Here is an 18,698-nt window from a genome sequence, read left to right as displayed (position 1 = left end):
TTTTGATTATCCCAAAAACACTCATAAATAAAATATATTTGCTAAAAATATTTAAAGTAGAAACGTTATAAAACATATTCTTAGTATGTCAAATAAGTATAAAATAAAATTCTAAAATAAACCATAAGATCGAGGTCATTGAAATGCTTAGTCATCATCATTTCCATTAAATCTAACCATAAAGAGGGTATATTGATTTTGGTGATTGAAATGCATGTCAAAGCATTCTACAAGCCATATGCAAGCTCCATATATAGGAAATTACAAATTTTTTTTTATAATTATTATTGTTTGTTTTTTGATAAATTATTTTAAAAAATAATTATACAAAATGATTAAAAATAAATAATTACATATAAAAATTACTTTAAAACATATTTTTAAATATAAGAAATAAGTTAAGAATATTTTAGGTTATATAATAGACTTTTACTCTACAAAAATATTGGAGAAAATTATTCTAAAAAATTGTTTCAAAAAATACTTATCCAATAGAGCTCAATAGACCAGTGGTGTTTTTTTTTTCCTTGACCAATACTTCCAAGGGAAGATGAAGTAATTTTACCCAAAAATTTATTTATTTGCTTCGGTAAGGTTATAGCTGCGCCGCTATGCCGCGGCGCGGCGTAGTGAAAAGCGCTCACAAAATCAAAATCTCGCTAAACCCTTCCTTCCGCTGGTAAAACCCTGTAGAATTCTCGAGTCTCAGCTATTGGCCTCAATGGAGGGATCGACTTCTGAAACCCCAAAACCCTCGGCGGCATTTCAGTTCAATCCTCATCGCAAATCCCATCTCAGGAGTCACACTTACTCCACCCTCCTTCGCATACTATCTCATTGCCACCAACATTCTCACTGCTCTCATGATGATCCTGTTCCAGGTAAAGCTTTTAAGTCATTCGGTTTTTGTTTATTTGAATTTTTATCATTGTTTTGGGTTGCTATATTATTAATTGTGTCAAGTTTTGATTCACGGACTCGTTTGGTTGCCGAGAAATTCAAGGGAAAAGGAAAGACATTAAAAATTTACATTACATGGTAAGAAAAACTAAACCCTAGAATTAGATTTCACCCAATTCAAATTTCTGGCTTAATTGAGTTGAGAATTTCACCGTGGATGTAAACCCCCTGAAAGTAACCGGTTTTTATTTTCTTTATTTTTATTTATTTTTGGTTGCCTTTTTTTTGTTCCAGCAAAAGGAGGTTAAGAATTCAGTCTGGTAGAAGCTTTGGTTTAAATATTTGATTATTTTTTCTTTTCTGCGTTCTGTTTTTATTGTTTATTTTTATTTTTTTCTCTCTTTCCCATGTAGACCATGATAGCAGTGGTTTAGGGCGGGTGACTGAAAATGAAGTGGGTAATGAATTGGTTGTTTCTGATACTGTGGAGCCAGAAGATATGCCCATTCAGAAAGACCCAATAGTTCATGAGAGTCCACAGGGTATGCCTATTCAGAAGGACACAATAACTGATGAGAGTGCTGAAGTGATTGGTTTCCAGGAAGTGGGATTGAGTAATGTGCAAGTGGTTATGGACGAGTTGGAGCAGATAATGAGAGGAAAAGAAAACAAGGACGTAGTTGTCGGTAAAAGTAATAGCTCATCGATTTTGTCATTTGACAAGGATCAAAACAACACTTCAAGAGAGTTGGAGCATTTAATGGAGAAAAAAGAAGACAAGGGAGATGTTGTTGGTAAAAGTATTAACTTGTTGACTTTGGCATTGAACAAAAACCAAAGTGCTGATCATGTTGATGCATGTATAAATAATCACGAAGACCGTTTCAATCTTCAACATGTTATCATGGAGGAAGATGAGGATGGGGAACAGGTAAAAGCAAGTGATGAACAGAATAATGTTGTGAATTTAGAAGGTCTCAACTTGTCCATAGATGATAATTTAAATGGTGAAGATTCAAAGGCAGATGAGAATAACAACAAAAAAAGTTCTCCTTTTAAGGGGATTGCACTGGAAGATCCAGGGCTCAAAGTGCAGCAAAAAGAGATGGAGCTCGAGAAGTCAGTTTCTCCCAGAACAGCGAGTTCTCCATTTTATGTGACTGTAGATGGAGATATTGAAGAAGGAGAAATTTCTGGAGATTTCATGGGTGATGACCTATCAATAGAGGATGATGTAGCATCAGAGATGAAGAAGGGTGAGGAGGAGAGTATTTCTGAAAATATCATTAATAAAGAAGAGTTCACTTGTAATGAACAAAAAAGAGTAAATGATAAAGATTCTGAATCCACTTCTAAAATTGTAAGCTCAGTAGATAAAGGGGATCATGGAGTGGAAGTTACAGAAAGTAATAGAAACCAGATGAGGTGTAAATCTCAAATGGGTCAAGGTGGAAGAACTATAAATGGTGCAAAAAAAACAGATGGTTCTGACTGTATGAGAGAAGCTGAAACAACTAAAATGAAAGGTAGCAGAGCAAAGGTGGACTTTGACAATCCAGCGAATTTTCTAGATGATTTAGTATTCCATGGAGAAAGCTTAGCTGATAATGCAGCTGAAAATCTTTCAATTACATCTGTCAAAGAGGTACAATCTCATTTTGCAAGTTATTTTTTTATTCCTCTCAAGTTACTGAGTTTTATATTACTGAACAGTATTTTTAACTCTTAAAGCTGTTATGGTTGGTTCAGATGCTGCTTTCATGAACTTATCAATATGCCACCTTCATGTCATGCAGAGGACATTTATTATATCATGATATCTCATTCTTTTTCTTTTTTTAATGAAATGAATAAAGAATGGATGGGTTCATTTCCTTGACCTGAGGTCCTGAGTATTTGAAATATGGTGCATCAGGAACTTGGAAACTCTGTCTCATGATTACATGAAGTCATATGCAAAGGCATTGACTTTAAACTTTAAAAAACATTGTAAGACCCTGGTGGTGTAGTGAAGAAATACTTTTTTGGGGGTAATTAAAATAACTGCGAAGTTTTCTTTCTTGTTGTTGGAAATGACATATTCAAATTATTTTCATAATGTCCTTTTTCTATAAAAAAAAAAAAATACCAGCAGATTTCTCTTGAGCCTCTTTTTTCCCCCTCTTTTTAAATGCACATCCTTCTTTTGTTTGCTGATTTTTGGTCAACATGCATGATTCAGCTAGTGTGGTTTAATGTTGGTCATCTGTGGCAGGGTGCTAGGGTCACTAAAAAAAGAAAGCGGGTGCTTTCGAAAGAAAAGAAAGTGAAGAAAAAGGTATTGTAGTTATCCTTCTGTAAGAAGAAAGATCTCTTCGTATCTGCTTTTGAAGTATTTAACTATTCTTTTTTTTTCTCTTCTCCTCCATTTTATTCCTCAGCAAAAGGAAAGAAAGAAACGAGCAGAAAAAAACAAAGAGCTTGGTGTTAAAAGATTGAGACTGCTTCCAGTATCAAAGCCAAAAACTGTAACATATTGCCGTCATTATCTCAAAGGAAGATGTCATGAGGTTGTACAATAATATCCTACTCTAATTTCATTTTTGTTTTATGTTTGGATGGAAGTTTCAATTGCTTAGATGTTTCAAATTTGCTGGTCCATGCAGCAATGGTGCATTCATTTGTTTATATCGAGATTTACTTATAGACTTTTATCTTCATTGGTTGCCTTTTGATTACAGTTGTCTGTGTTAATTGTAGTTGGTCTGCCCATACTGAAATTTTTTATTTTGATTTCCATTGATCAAGTGGCACTAGTTGGCAGGTCAATGTCGTAGTGTTATAATATGATGAAGTGCACTTGTTGAATTTCATTGTGCTAGAATCCTGAGTTTTTTTCAGTCCTTGACTGTTGTTCCATCCCCATATCATAGTTTTGTGAGATAACTCATCAGCCTTCACATTCCCTGGTTTTTCTTCAGTCATGTTCTTTTCCCTTTTCAGAAATAAATGTCCTCAACTCCTGCCTCATTGTTAGCATGCAAACAGAAACAATTTGGCCTGTGTGCTCGATCCTTTGTAAAGGCTGCATCTTTGATGGGACAACATAAGGTTTATTAGGAAGGTGCCTTCACTAATATCCACATAGAAACTGGTGTTTATCTTTAATTTTCATTTTTGGAATATGATTTAGAATATTTACATAACAATCCAAAGCTACAAGGGACATGCAGCATATACCAATTCACAAAGGGTGGATAAGACTATGAGACTGTAACAGAGTTCCAAACTCTGTTGAAATTCAACAAAGAGATCACTAAAGCACTAGGATATAAGAACAACAAAAAGGGGTGAAGAGAAAACTGCCCCACATGATGCAACCGTTACACTCCATGACCTTACAGCTCAGCAAGAAATGATTTCATAGAAGAGTATAGAATGGTTGAAAAGATGCCAAAAGTAGACGACATATGGTGGGCATCCATGTGTGAGTATGGAATTGCACATGCAATTATTTTTTTTGATAGGTGGAATTACACATGCAATTATGCGTGATACTGAAAGATAAAATCACAATAATTAACTGTGAACTTGGAAAGAAGAGAGCTACATGAATCCCGAAGTTATTTTAACTGAAAAAAGAAATAATTTGATCCAATTAAGGGAGCAGTCAAGCTAAATTTGGAATTAAGGTGTGGTTGAGTTGAGCTTAGTTGATGTTGGGATGGCAATTGTCTATTAGATGCATTGGGTCATATTAATTTTTTTTTTCTTCTATTTCTTGCTAAAGAAACAGCAATCAAACATAGGTTCTGGTAGTTCACATGGTTATTAGTGTTCAATTTTTATTTTTATTTTTTCTTACAAAAGTTAATAGTTTCATTTTATATGCCCAATTCTTAAGTGTCCAAATTGATATCCTTTCTTGTTACCATAGTTTCATGTGATGCTTCAAATTCTTTGCAAGTGACCATTTGATTCCTTTTTTGTTTTCATATCTCTTCTAAATCCAATATTTTCATGTTCTTTTCCACTAAAATTGCTCTGTTGTCCTCGACATTCCCTGTGTTTGTCCACTTTGTCCTTCCTGAGAAATATGGACTTCGCTCATATTCTGTCTTTATCAATGAGAGTTAGAGGGATGCTTAGAAGATTTAAAATTGGTCATAGAACCCTTACATGCCTTGGCATGTGAGCATCTCCGTTGATATCTTTAGTTCAAAATAGATTTGCAACATTTGTATTTCAGACCATAGGTATACTACTTGGCTGTTGACACCTTTCCTGCCAAACATATCTTTTAATGGAGTTCTTGGGAGAAATAATGTTATTTTTCTTTGATATTTAATAATTCTCTTTCCTTTGATTTTAATTCCTTACAAAGCTAATTGTTGCTATATTTCCGTTTTGTTTCACAGGGTGATCACTGTAGATTTTCACATGATACCATACCGTTGACGAAATCCTCGGTAATTTCACTTCTAACTAATACTCTTTTTGAGATGCTAATAGCTCTATTCAAGTGTAATTAATTGTGTCATAAATGTGGTTGCTCATTAATATTGGCCAAGCTTTAGTTATCTGCATTTTTTCTGATAAATTCTCCATCTTTTTGCTGCTAATGTCTATTCTTAAGAGGCTATGTTCTTAGCAAGGAATATGATCTATATGTTTGAAAACTTCCTTTTCATCCTCTTCTACTTAATGACATGTTGCAGTTTTTGTTGGGCCACCTGATCCAATCTGCCATTTAATTCCCTTCTGAGTTTCTTCTAGGAGTCCCATCTTTATTGCGACTTAATCTACCTCAGTTATGCCTCTGATATGGTTTAAATTTGTGTTTCTCCTCTTTGGGTTTATTTTCCCTGGAAGTGCTTCCTTCAGTTTTAGTTGATCAATAATCCAACTTCTTCAAATCCAGGTGTTGAATATTAATGTTAAGAAGCCCTATACCGAACAAAGTATTAATGCAAGACATAAACATCATCATGGAACCATAGAACAAGTTCCTAAAGTGGATTGGTTACAATGAACATTTGCACAATTTTTAAGATCCAAGACAATTGTAATACTTGCTAAAAGGAAGTGCTATATGGTTGGTTTCTCTCGACTCCAAATATTATGTACCTGGTTTCTTAAAGACTTCAGATGAAATCACTTATTTAGGTTATGCTGAATTACAAACCGTGTTAGAGATTTGGAAACCAGATTGTGTGGATCTTTTGGGCTTCAAGTCCAAATTTTTTTATGCGATATGTTGTGTGTTTGACATTGTGTTTCCCAGACCCATGAAACTTTGAGAAAGTTTAAAATTGGTGGTAGAAGCAGCAAAATTTCTTGTTTAATTTCATGCTTATTCTATTCTGGAACAAATGTTTTCTCTTATATTTTACCATGCACCATGGGGCACCGTCCATCACACAATTCAAGTACAACACAAATGATGCTTATCATTCTTCTTGAATTATTGAGGACTTACTCCCTCTCTCTCATGCCATTTTGGTGTTACAGCCTTGCTGTCATTTTGCACGTGGTACCTGCATGAAAGGGGATGACTGTCCATTTGATCATCAGCTGTCCAACTATCCCTGTAATAATTATGTCTCAAAAGGTTTTTGCAGCAGAGGTGATGATTGTTTGTTTTCACACAAGGTATCTCCAAATTATTATGAAGTGTTGCTTATTCTAAGTAACTACTAATGTTTTATGGCTTTTTTCCCTTTAAAATGGTTCTATATTACAATAGATTACATCTAATTAATTATTTTCACCTCAGATGCCACTCAAGGAAAGTTCCCCAACTGCTGTTAATGTTTGCAAACCTGTGTCAGAGCCTCCGTCTCTGCCCAGTAAGTCATATTCCAAGAAGCTGGACATGAATGGTACCTCTCATCAGAATGGCAATTCTTTATCCCACTCTGTTGGAATTTTCCCTCAAAGTAATATGGAAAAGAAAGTGGCAGAGATTGTGCTGAAACCACCTGAGCAGGCATCCAGAGGAATAAACTCTCTCTCATTTGGGAAATCACCAATGGACTATTCTGGTAAGCTGAAACAAATTGGTTCATCTCCTACGATGGATGAAGGTGTCGAAGTTGACAAACAGAAAAATCAAGGTGAAGTTCAAAACATGAATGAAAAGGCAAAGAGAACTCCAGTTACAGTGCCTCCACGGGGAATAAACTTTCTCTCATTTGGCAAAGCTCCATTGAATGATTCCAGTGTTAAGGAACTAGCTGGCTCACCCTCAAATAGGGAGGATGGTAACAAAATATTGCCATTAGGTGATTCCAACAAGTACAAACAAGTTGGCTCATCATCAGCAAGGGATGGCAACATCAATGTTAGCAGTCAACTTAACCAAAGTGCAACAGAAACTATTCATAAGTTGAACGAGATGTCAAATGGAAGGCAACCTGCAGCGGCACCTCCAGGAATAAACTTTCTAAGTTTTGGTAAAGCTCCATTAGATGATTTGAGTAGTAAGAGGCAGTCCAAATCACCTTCCCAGAGCAACAATGTAATTGAAATACCCATTCAAGAGAGACAAAGGGCATCTAGTGGATTTCAAAACTCAAGTGCAGTTCCATGGGGGCTTCCAGCTTCCCCAATTACTTCAGTTTCAGACCAGTTAGTCCATGGACATAATAAAGACACATCAAGCTCAGCTCAGAAGGCTCTCTTGTCGACGCTAGCTTTTGCAGCGAAGTATGAATCTGCCTTGAAGATAGATCGGTCCATTGTTGCCCCCTCTGTCAGCATGGAGGCCAATAAAGAAATTAGGAATGTCAGTAATAGTGGAGGTTCACAAAACAAATCGATGAACGCTTCAACAATTTTGGATTTCTTATTTAGTTCTGGTGGTAAAACCAAGCAATAAAGAGAGATGATGATGATGCAATGGTGCTTTGCCTTATCTCTTGTGCTTGAAAGGCAAAAGAGACAGTCATTTTTTTCCATTCTTTCCCATGGCAACTAGCCAGGTACAGATTGCTTTTGTATTAGAATGATACTTGTTATTTGTAAATGGTAATTTATAACTTCCAATTCTCTATTGACTTGGAGCTGATGTTTTACAGGCAAAAGGTTTTCATAGTATTAGTTTTTGGATACAAGTGACAGTGAGTTAACATTTTTCAAATCAATAGAGACATTCCTTCTTGTGTTGTTGATTTGGAGTTATTCTCCATATGGCTAGTTTGTCACAGTTGCAGTCACAAGTTATTTTCAAATGCATCTCTGCCATCACAACTGCAGACCAATGCCATGGAAGCATGAACAAGGTTACGGAGAAACAACTTTACAAGGTTCAACTTGCTTCACTACGGTGGATGAGGTGTGTAGGATTATGATTATTGTGCTTGAATATTGTGTATTTATATTGTTGGATATCCTTTATTTTACTTGTATACAACATCGTAAAAATGGAACATAGAGCCTGTTTGGGATAGCATTTGCATTCTGCATTCAGCAACAGAAGAAATGGAAGGAAAAATAGAAGCCGAACTGCTGGCTGAATTTTATTTAATTGTCTATTTGGATATCATTTATTTACTGGATGCAGCAGTGTGAAAATGGAACTTAAATCAACTTTTCTTAAGCTTGTTTTAGAAAAAATTAAGTCTAATTTAGTACATGACATCTTCTTCATAGGATCTGACCCTCTGACCATTTAGAAGCCACTCTGTTGCAATTTGAGGCTATATATTAGGATTTGTCATGTGGCAAATACATTGGGGTTGCAGGTTTCTTGGTTGTACATCCAAAACACTATTACAAGCTTCAGACAATTAATATTCACCTTTTCCCCTGTGTGTCTTCAAAGTTAACATGCTATATGCTAATAATCCAAGCAATCTGGGATCTGGTGACATGTATAAAAAATACCCAAGTAAATGCTGTCCCCCAACCAATGAACCAAAATTTAATTTGACCTGTCCTAGAGTCTGATACTGAATTCATTTATCTTTCCATGCAGTGCTTTCTATGCTTTCACTCTGCAGAAGTTATCTCCGGAAAATCCTCTAGTGGGCTACATGCATCCAAGGTAGAGCCCCCTTTGTTTTGAATGATCGAAGACTTTTAAAACGGGTTCAGAACCCGAAAAGAGCTGGACATACTGAAGCTAGCCCACCATGAGGCCTCTGGCAGAGGAGGAGAGGAGGAGGAGACTCCATGGAATGGTTGGTGGGCGAGGCAAAAGCAGGGCCGGTGAGCTTTGGGAAACAAGTTCCAAGTTTTTGATGTTAATGATGATGAAGAAAGCTTTTGCTGTAAGATGGTTTTATGCTTCCATTAAACCTAACACCATCTTTTTCAGAGGAGGGGCTGCAGTGCTCCATCCCTTTTCAGGTTTACAGGTGGAAGACTCTTAATGGGAATCAGGCGACCTGATTAAGACCATAGATGCCTTTCTCCGTGATTAATGGAGTGTGTTATGGTGATGGAGACATTGTACTTGTTCATTCTGTGATTCTCCTGGTGCTTAGTATCTTGTAGCATAAGGGGCATGATCATGTATTTTTTCATAAAATTTGAAAATTATTATTATTATTTTTTGGTTTTGAAGAAAATGTTTGACTAAATATGTGGGAAAATTATCTTAATATTTTGGTTTTAGAAAAAAATCACAATCCTAAAAGCTTCCTATTTTTTGTTTTTAAAATTTAAAAGTTACAACTTTTATGTAACATATAAGAATTTAACATATAAGAATTTCTAGAGGCTATTATAGAAAAAGTAATAGTTTTAAAATTTTTATGTATTAATTTTTTTATTATCTTAAATTTAAAATGTTTGAAAATGATTTTTAAAAACATGAGTACCTTTTATATGATAGGTTTTAGTATTTTTTTTTTATAATAGAATTTATTATCACTTTCTATATGGAAAAAGCACATAATTTTTTAAAAATAATATTGGATTCGATTTTGCATGGATTAAGGGTTTGTTTGAGAGCTAATTTTAAGAATAATTTTTTTTTTTTAGAATAAAAACACAACAAAACACGTTTTATAATAAAAAATGTTTTCTATATTATGTTTTTAAAAATAAAAAATAAAGCATTTTGAAATAACATCTTTTAGTTGTTTTTTTTTTCTTTTTTTCCATTTGTTTTGAGAGAGTTATTTAAAGAAATGGTTATACAAATATGTAGAATGATTAAAAATAAAATATTAAATATAAAAATTATTTTTAAACATATCTTAAAAATTGTTATCAAAATCTATATTTTTAGAATTTTTTAAAACAATTATTAAACATGCCCTAAGTTTTTTTTTTGTTTAATAATTGTTAAACAATTATTAAAAGTCAAAATCAAGACACATGATTAACAGTCATGATTTCAAAAATAAAATTTTATTAAATATAAAATAAATTTTCAAATAACTTAAATAAAAACTTTTATGAGAGCCAATATTATATTTAGTATCTATATTAAACTCAATGTTCCTCTTGTTTGGCATAATTTTTTGTTTTTTTAGTAAATTTCAAAACAAAAATCATAATATTTGAAAGGTAATATTACTTTTTCATAGCTTTAGAGTTTAAAAGATAATTTTTAATTTCTTGAAAATGGATCCAAAAATGATATTTTCATTTAAAAAAAGGCTTTTATTTGAGGTAAAGTAAATTTTTAAATACTAATACAACTTTTTTAATTTAAATTTAATTTTTTTAATTAAAGGCAAAAAATAAAATAACAAAGAATTGATTCAAAAGTACCTTTTATTTAGTTTAAAAAAAAAATGGTTTTTAGCATTTAGAAAATAATATAAAATACATATAAGGTCTAAGAAATATTTAATTATTTAATAAAAATAAAAATATAAGCCTTCATATTTTTATCATCATGGCCGAACACATATTTTTAACTTGGTAGAGTGGCATATGTTGGCTCAAAGTTGCCACGTCAACAAACAGCCGGTCCAAGAGCCGAACCGGACGGCCCAACCTAAACCGGAAAATTCAGGAGCCCATTGCGAATATTTCCATTTTTATCCTTTTTTAACAAGCCATCCTTCGTCTTCTTCTTCGTTCTCTTCTCTTCTCTTCTCTTCCTTCTCTCTGTTGGTGAAGAAGAAAAGTATGGAGCCTGCATCACTCATTTCAAATCTTCAACAAGTTCTCATCACTAAAAGGGAGGATGGGAATAGTATTTCTTCTTGTTCAAGTACAGTTGATGAGAGTGCGGTTAAGGATTGTTCAAGGGCAGTTGTGCTTGTCACCAATGGAGATGGTATTGAATCCCCTGGTCTCACTTCCCTCGTCCAGGCTCTGCTTCGAGAACCTCGTTTCCATGTTCACGTCTGCGCTCCCCAGTCGTCAGTTTTCGTTTGTTCGCCGTTTTCTCCTTTTTTTTTTCTTTTTTTTTTTTCTGTTTGGATTTTTAGTGTATCATCTGTTTGGTTGCTGAGAAAATGTGGGGCTACGATAGAGAATTTTCACTTTGGGGCCGTGAAAAGTAGGAATTTAGGGCTCGGTTGATTTGGGTTTCGGAATTGTTTTTTGGTAACATGTCTATTGTCTATTACTGTTGTCCTTTTTCATTAACAACATTTGAAAATGAAAACAGGGAAAGCGACCCCTTGTTTTGGTTGGGAAAATCCACCGCCGCACTGGTTTTGCAGCATTCCCAAATCTTCAACCAGACTTCGCCTTTGTTTCTTCTCCTTTCCTCTGTTTTTCTCAGCATCGAGACAGAGGGGCTTATTTGCAGAATATTCTCTACAGATATGTTTTGCTTATATTACTGACTTAATGCCACTGCAGGGACAAATCTGTGTCCGGTCACTCTATGACAGTTCAGGAGACTCTCACTGCCTGCTCTGCTGAAATTGGTGGTGCTACTGCTTATGAAGTCTCTGGTAATGCCCTATTCTGTTAACCTTATTTTCCCAATTTACAAAATGTGAATTTTGTTAATTAAGAGTTATAATTATCCCAGTTCAATCTTGCAATTTGCCTTTTCTCGCTTGGAAGTGGTTTGTGCTTATTCTGCCCTATCTATACTATCGTGGGATTGTTTACACAATCAAACATCAACTAGTTACATAATGATTTCTTGGATTTTGTTTGAAATGTTGATGGTAAAATGGGTTTCATTGCTGTTTGTTATGATCAGGAACTCCTGCAGATTGTGTTTCTTTAGCTCTGTCCGGGGCATTGTTTTCTTGGTCCAAGCCTGTTTTGGTATGAGCTTATATTCATTCTTGAGACTGTTCTTAGCTCAATAGACATGACTTTGTACCTTTTTTTTATTTATTTATAAATATTCAGGTTATTTGTGGAATAAACAAGGGATCAAGTTATGGTCTGAACATGTAAGCAATGTGATTTTCCTTCATAATGTTAATGAGCTTTTATATGCTCTCACCTTGTTATTAGACCTCCTGTTGAACACAAAATAATTAATTGAGATCATCTTTGAGGCTAAACTCGTGTAAGTACTTGTGAGTCAAATAGGTTTCATTCAGGGGCTGTTGCTGGGGCTAGAGAGGCATTGTTGTGTGGTGTGCCAGCTCTTTGCATTTCTATGAACTGGTGGGTTCATCTTTCTTTTTCTTTCTATTACTTTTGTGATTTCAATAGAATTCTATAAAGTGCTGGTGTGAAACAATTAGGAAGGAGGATGTAAGCTGCGACAATGATTTCAAGGATGCGGTCAATGTCTGTTTACCCATAATACATGCAGCCATAAGGGATATCGAGAAGGGAATTTTCCCCAAAAGCTGCTTGGTCAACATAGAAATTCCCAGTTCTCCCCTGAAAAATAAGGTTAACTAATTTGACTCCTCTTCTTTTGGTGATGGTGGGATATTGCAATTTATATCATGAAGTTATTGTGCCATTTCTCATGGATGATATGCTAAAGAAACGTGCACTCATGTTCTTGGCACTCTCTTTACAATTCCAGGCTCTTCTATGGTCCCCTGGATCATTATTTTGGGTGAAAACTTAAGGGTTATCTGAGGTGCTTTGGAGGACACCCCATGAAAAGATACCATTGATTGTTATTTTACATTGACATTGTATTTGAAACGATCCCATTTTGTTCTGACCATTGGAAATGAGTTTCTATTCAAGGGATTATGTATAGGATTTTAGTAAATAACATCCATCTCTTTATGTGTCTTAGCTCAATCTCTGCATTGAACTAATTTTTAGTTTCTAATGATTCTATTTCTCCCAATACCTTTCCTTTCATATGTTACTTGATTTATATAGTTTCATCATGCTCCCTGTTTAACAGGGTTTCAAAGTAGCCAGGCAGAGTCTAAGGAGGCCTGCCCTGATCTGGCAAGCAGTCTCAGCAACCAAACACCCTTCCATTGGCCATTTCATGTCCAATCAGCAAAGCCTTGGCTTTAAGCTTGCACAGCTTGGTCGAGATGCTTCTGCAATGGTAAATACCTCTTAATAAATATCATATATTCACCAATTTTTTAAGCTTTTGTTTCAATAGAATGCCTTACACTATTTTCAGCATTCACTCTTGAATCATCCCGTCTTTGGATTTGGCAGGGTGCAGCGCGGTGCTTGAACTCAGACCAAAAGAATCAGGAGATTGAATCAGTTGGGGTTGCAGGAAAACTCAGCTCCCAGAAAACAGTTAAAAAATACTTCCGGTTAAAGGTAAAGCTCTTCAATGTCTTTGCTGAAGTAGGTTCCTTTTCTATTTTGCTATGCTGTTTTGTTTTCTGATAGCTCTGCTGAGTAATTACTTGCAATGAAATATTGTTGCTAAGAAGTAGCTATTTATACAACTACAGTTCCAGGAGATGGAGCAGGGCAAAGCAGATGAGGATCTAGATTTCAAAGCTGTTGAAAATGGATTTGTGAGTTAGAAAATTTTCCGTTTGATATTTTCTCTGCAACCTCTAATTCTCAGGTGCTGATCCAGACATCACCTTCTGGCTTTGCAGGTTGCAATCACCCCTCATTCTTTATCCTCATATTCACTGCCTGGGGTTCAAACATGGATATTGAATTGGATTAACTTTCACTTCCCTGAGAATATGCTTCTTTCTTCATGAAACATAGGATTCTCTGCTTTTTTTTTCTTTTTTTTTTTTACTAATTCCAACGTCCATGTTAACCACATTTCTCTTGGTTGCATGGTATACAATGAACAAGTATAAACTATAGTTCCAATCCTAATAGTTATAATAATGTTAGCGAATTTAATGGGTTAGGATTGTGTTAACAAAGTTAATGAGTTATAATCATGTTAATAGGTTATTTATGTTAATTCATAAATAATCAACTTCATTCATTTATTAAATGAGTTAAACAAATTGTGTTGTATTTTTAATGTAATAAACAGGTTGTGTTCATGTCAAATCATTTTGACACGATTATTAAATGAGACATTTTAGTTGAGTAATTTTTTAGTATTTCTTATTTCAACTCAACATGACATGATCCATTGTCACCTTTACATGATATTTTCTATCTCATATTTGGTTGATGATATGATTAAATAAGTTATTTCATTGTTTATCATGTCTTATGCTTAAGTGAGGAATAAAAATTGATATAAAATTAAAGGATATTATATTCCATTGAAAATTATATCCTAAGATATTTGTATCTTATTTTATGTTATTTGGTGGATCAAACCTAATAATAGGGTCTATGGGATGGTAGAACTTCATAATTTCCACGTGAAAATTTGAATATGATATCATCTATGATGACTTTCGTAAATATCATCTACTTTGGCTCCTTTAATTTACATGATTTTTGGTGATGCTAGAAGTTGTTTCAATATACAAATTTATCTTGTTTCAATATTATATATTATCCCCTATTTGGAAGTAAGCTTTTCCTTTCCTTGGGTAGTACCTCTTAACAACATCGAGTAGTTTGGATCTTGACCCGTATTATTGTAGAATAAGAAGTAATGTATGTATAATTTATTCAAAATCATTAAAGTGGGATATACTTTTTAGGACATATGAGTTGAAACAACAATAGTAATATTTCTAGTGAAACATCTTTCACAATCCTTAGAGGGATGGTTGACTAATAGATGTGGGATATACTTTTTAGGACATATGAGTTGAAACAACAATAGTAATATTTCTTGTGAAACATCTTTCACAATCCTTAGAGGGATGGTTGACTAATAGATGAGATAAGTAATTCAACTCGTTCACGTCAGATCATAAATGTTTGAAATTTATATAGTGCTAAGAGACCTTGTTTTTTCTAATTTGAAGTGAAGGGTGACATAAAATTGGCCAATTTTTGGCATTACATCCAGAGTGCGTCAATCATTATAGTTAGTAGCTCCAACTCCATATCGAGATCCTAATCAAGATCATAACTATCGATAATATGGTCACCATCTCAAATATTGACATCATAAAAAGGAAAACCTTTAGGCTTGTTATCCATAAATTTGTTAAAAAATACCATAATAACATATTCATTAGAGTTTATTGCTGAGTATTTGATCGAATATGATTGTCAAAAGTTTGTCTATTGTTTGCTAACTAATTTTGATTCGTTTCCACCTTTGAGTCTTCCCATTCATCTTGGCAGCGTATGACATTCGATGTAAAAAATTTTGAGCAATCTTACAAGTATTTGGGCTTGGGGGTGGACGTTCGAAAATACTATAATAAGAGGAACATAAGAGTTTGTTGTTACGTAGTTGATCAAATAGGATTATCAAAAGTTTCTCTATTGTTTACAAACTAATTTTGATTCATTTCCACCTCTGAGCCTTCCCTTTCATCTTAATGAAATCAAACATAACCTAAAAATTTAATGAAGTATAAAACAACCTTCTACGCTTAAAAACAGAGCTTAGTGAAAAAGGAGAATAATGTTATTATAAAAGGCCAAAAGCCCGATCGACTTCAACAGAAAGCTTTTGCCAACCTGGGCCTTGGTATAGTACGATTTCGTAATTTGGGATGCTACGAGCACTCAGTTTCAACCACCTAGGTAAGGCCTCATCCACGAAGATGGCCAGCGCAGCATGTCTGGTTCGGTGCCACTGCCATGTGTGCAGCCACGATGACGCAAAAACGACCAACCCCATGTCGTTTTATAGCGTACGACCGCCGCCAGTCTTGCTGAAACACCCCCCGGAACACCTTGCTTGTTGCGATTTCGACACGTGGCAGTCATGCACTTGCGCTACCGACAAAAGTATGTGTATACAAATGGCACAATCGCAACCGTCAGTTTTCAGTCATTCTGATCGTGTGCTGCAAAAGTACGGAATATAGAAGTACGGTATATATTCGCCGGAGGCGGTACTCTCCTCGTGAAGGAAAGATCCAAGGGCGGACATTCGATCAGGAAGAATGAACGATGATAAGGTGTGGGGCCACGCCGAAGATTCTAGAATCTTACAAATGGCAAACTCTTGGTAGGAAAAGCATTGCCACGTGGCTACTCACTTTACCCCTCCATTGATTAAAAACTCAATCCACTATTCAAATTTCAGTTGAATTTTGAATAGAAGACGAAGAAGAAGAAGAGAGGAAAAAAGAAATGGAGTCAGTGGAAGTTAAAGAAGAGAGCATGTGGGTGGAGGTTGAGGATAGTGGGGAGTTGTGGGGGAGTTCAGTGGCGGCCAAAGAGGAGAAGATGCTGGAGGCTGATGGTGGTGGTGAGAGTGGATGGTGTTGTTCGTCTTTGGCGGCGGCGGCGGAGGTTGCGAAGCCGATGGAGGGACTACATGAGGCAGGTCCGCCGCCGTTTCTGAAGAAGACGTTCGAAATGGTGGAGGACCCAGAAACCGATTCGGTAGTGTCGTGGAGCGTGGCTCGTAACAGCTTCATTGTTTGGGACTCCCACAACTTTTCCCAGAGTCTTCTTCCCAAGTACTTCAAGCACAGTAACTTCTCCAGCTTCATTCGCCAGCTCAACACTTATGTGAGTAGCTCTTCTGCAAATCTTTTCTCTCTCATGCATAATTCTTCATTTCTCAAGTTTTATTCGTCACAGGTATTTTCTTTCCTCCTTTTTGAATTTGTTTTTAATTCACTAGGCTTTTCGAAGTTTTTGTGGTCTTCACTTTAATTTAAGATGTATTATATATGAGTTTTCTGTTAATTGTCTGTGGTTCTGTTCCTAGAATTTGAGGTTTGTTGTAATTGTTACTGATGAGTTTTTGGTGGCATAATGTGGTCGCAGGGCTTCAGAAAGATTGATTCAGATCGATGGGAGTTTGCAAATGAAGCGTTTCAAGGAGGGAAGAGACATCTGCTGAAGAACATCAAGAGGAGAAGACATGGTTGCTTGCAGCAACAAGGATCCAGATCTGGTGCTGAATCGGTGAAACTCCAATTGGAAGCTGAAGTTGAGAGTCTGAGAAAAGATCAGAACATCTTAAATGTCGAAATCTTGAGAATGAGACAACGGCAGGAGACATCACAGAATCATCTGACTGCGGTCGAAGAGCGCATCCGAGGTGCAGAGTGTAAGCAAAAACAGATGTTCATTTTCATGGCCAAGGCCGTGAAGAACCCTAGCTTCGTTCAGCAGCTAATCCAGAAGAGGCAGAAAAGAGAACTGGGTGATGGTGAAATTGGGAAGAAACGAAGGCTGGCTTCAATGCTCAGCGTTGGGAGCTTGCTGGAGGCAATATTTAGTAACCAAACTGTTCACTACCGAAACCAAAACCTAGTTCAAGAAGAACCCTCACTCCAATCAGAGATCCAATCGTTGTTCTGTTCAGGCATAGATGATGAATCAGGAGGCAGTCCTCCTGAGGATCAGGAGGCCAATGTGATATCTGGAACAGGTAATCCAGATTTATTATCTTTTAATAATGGAATGCTGGAGAAACTGATGGAGGAAGATCCCATTTGCCAAAATGAAGCAGAGGAGTTGCTATCCGGGAAACCTTCAATTCTTGATTTTGAATTGGAGGAGTGGATTGAAAAGCCTGTTGATTGGTCTGTGTATGTAAAAGAGCTGATGGAGCCGCAATTTGGTTGTGTTTGATGGAAACTGGCTTTTTAGCGGTATCTCTCTTTTGATCTTCTTGTCCATTGTTTGCTATCTATTGTGTTTATTTTATCTATATATGGATTATACTGAGTTTATAAACAGCTTCTGCAAATCAAACTTAGGAGGCTTCCTTTTCTATTACAGCCGGAAAGACACGAAGATGTAGCTGGATCGGCACTACCACGAACTTCACACTTCATAAAGTTGAAGAAGATTGTCAAATACTGGCAAGAAATGCCCAACCCATATTGGTAGAACTGGTCTTTAGTTCAGTTATAACTCATGTGCATTCTTTTCTTTTCTCATCACTCAGCCATAATGTAAAAATCTCTGTTGCTTGAACCCTTCTAGTTTGCTCACAAAGTCATAATGTAGCTTAAACTCGAGGATTGTTACTTTACTTTTTATGTTATCATATAAAATACTACACTTCTGGTTTGAATCCATGGTTTCTGAGTTTGTTTTTTGCTTAAAGTTCATAGTTTCTTCACCAACGAAAGCCTGTTATATTATCACTGTTCCAACTCTCTAAACAAACTAAAGATACTCGAGATAAAAGAAGCAAAGAGACAGAGTATTCTTTAGGCAAGAGACAGGGTTGTGGGCTTCCTGCAGATTGGACAAAGTAGAAGATCTTTTATGTCCTTACCCTTAATAAATTATTTTGTGAACCCAAATGTAGTTGAGAGGGCCTTCACTCGAAAGTTCAAGCAATCTATGTGTTCGGGTTTAGGCCACACCTTTCATTTCACATAACAAGTATTTAATATGGGTGGTGGGTTTTCTGAGTTGTGATTGAAGTGCTTTTGTTGCATGAATAAGAGAAGACGAGCATAATGATA

At 35.6% G+C, this 18,698-nt stretch overlaps 3 protein-coding genes across 8 annotated transcripts; all 3 read left to right on the top strand.

Annotated features, from left to right (window-relative positions):
- The first annotated feature begins 506 nt into the window (after positions 1-506).
- Positions 507-9,452, top strand: LOC100268102 (zinc finger CCCH domain-containing protein 65). Of its 5 annotated transcripts, none has more exons than XM_010657877.3 (9): positions 545-881; positions 1,314-2,545; positions 3,155-3,217; positions 3,321-3,449; positions 5,298-5,348; positions 6,391-6,531; positions 6,656-7,862; positions 8,078-8,215; positions 8,858-9,452. In XM_010657877.3, the coding sequence occupies exons 1-7, from the start codon at positions 722-724 to the stop codon at positions 7,757-7,759; spliced, it is 2,880 nt and encodes a 959-aa protein (XP_010656179.1). In that variant the 5' UTR covers positions 545-721; the 3' UTR covers positions 7,760-7,862; positions 8,078-8,215; positions 8,858-9,452. The 5 variants fall into 5 exon arrangements, with proteins under 5 accessions (XP_010656177.1, XP_010656179.1, XP_010656178.1 ...); XM_010657876.3 differs by having other exon boundaries at positions 7,959-8,215; XM_019223187.1 differs by adding an exon at positions 1,004-1,038 and having other exon boundaries at positions 775-881; positions 6,656-8,215.
- Positions 9,453-10,868: 1,416 nt separating this feature from the next.
- Positions 10,869-14,074, top strand: LOC100245780 (uncharacterized). Of its 2 annotated transcripts, none has more exons than XM_002279379.4 (10): positions 10,869-11,204; positions 11,653-11,747; positions 12,005-12,072; positions 12,160-12,203; positions 12,346-12,423; positions 12,504-12,657; positions 13,133-13,285; positions 13,405-13,515; positions 13,653-13,718; positions 13,806-14,074. In XM_002279379.4, exons 1-10 carry the CDS (start codon positions 10,969-10,971, stop codon positions 13,914-13,916), a joined length of 1,116 nt encoding a protein of 371 aa, XP_002279415.1. In that variant the 5' UTR covers positions 10,869-10,968; the 3' UTR covers positions 13,917-14,074. The 2 variants fall into 2 exon arrangements, with proteins under 2 accessions (XP_002279415.1, XP_010656176.1); XM_010657874.3 differs by having other exon boundaries at positions 10,908-11,204; positions 13,659-13,718.
- A 1,707-nt stretch (positions 14,075-15,781) lies between these two features.
- On the top strand, positions 15,782-18,298 carry LOC100250927 (heat stress transcription factor A-7a). Its single transcript, XM_002279357.5, has 3 exons — positions 15,782-16,776; positions 17,038-17,870; positions 18,001-18,298. The coding sequence occupies exons 1-2, from the start codon at positions 16,393-16,395 to the stop codon at positions 17,848-17,850; spliced, it is 1,197 nt and encodes a 398-aa protein (XP_002279393.2). The 5' UTR covers positions 15,782-16,392; the 3' UTR covers positions 17,851-17,870; positions 18,001-18,298.
- The last annotated feature ends 400 nt before the right edge of the window (positions 18,299-18,698 follow it).

This window comes from Vitis vinifera, chromosome 11 (genome assembly GCF_030704535.1).
Source record: "Vitis vinifera cultivar Pinot Noir 40024 chromosome 11, ASM3070453v1".
NCBI lineage: Eukaryota > Viridiplantae > Streptophyta > Magnoliopsida > Vitales > Vitaceae > Vitis > Vitis vinifera.
The sequence above is the reverse complement of the archived record's forward strand: the minus strand, read 5'-3'. Positions and strand labels throughout refer to the sequence as shown.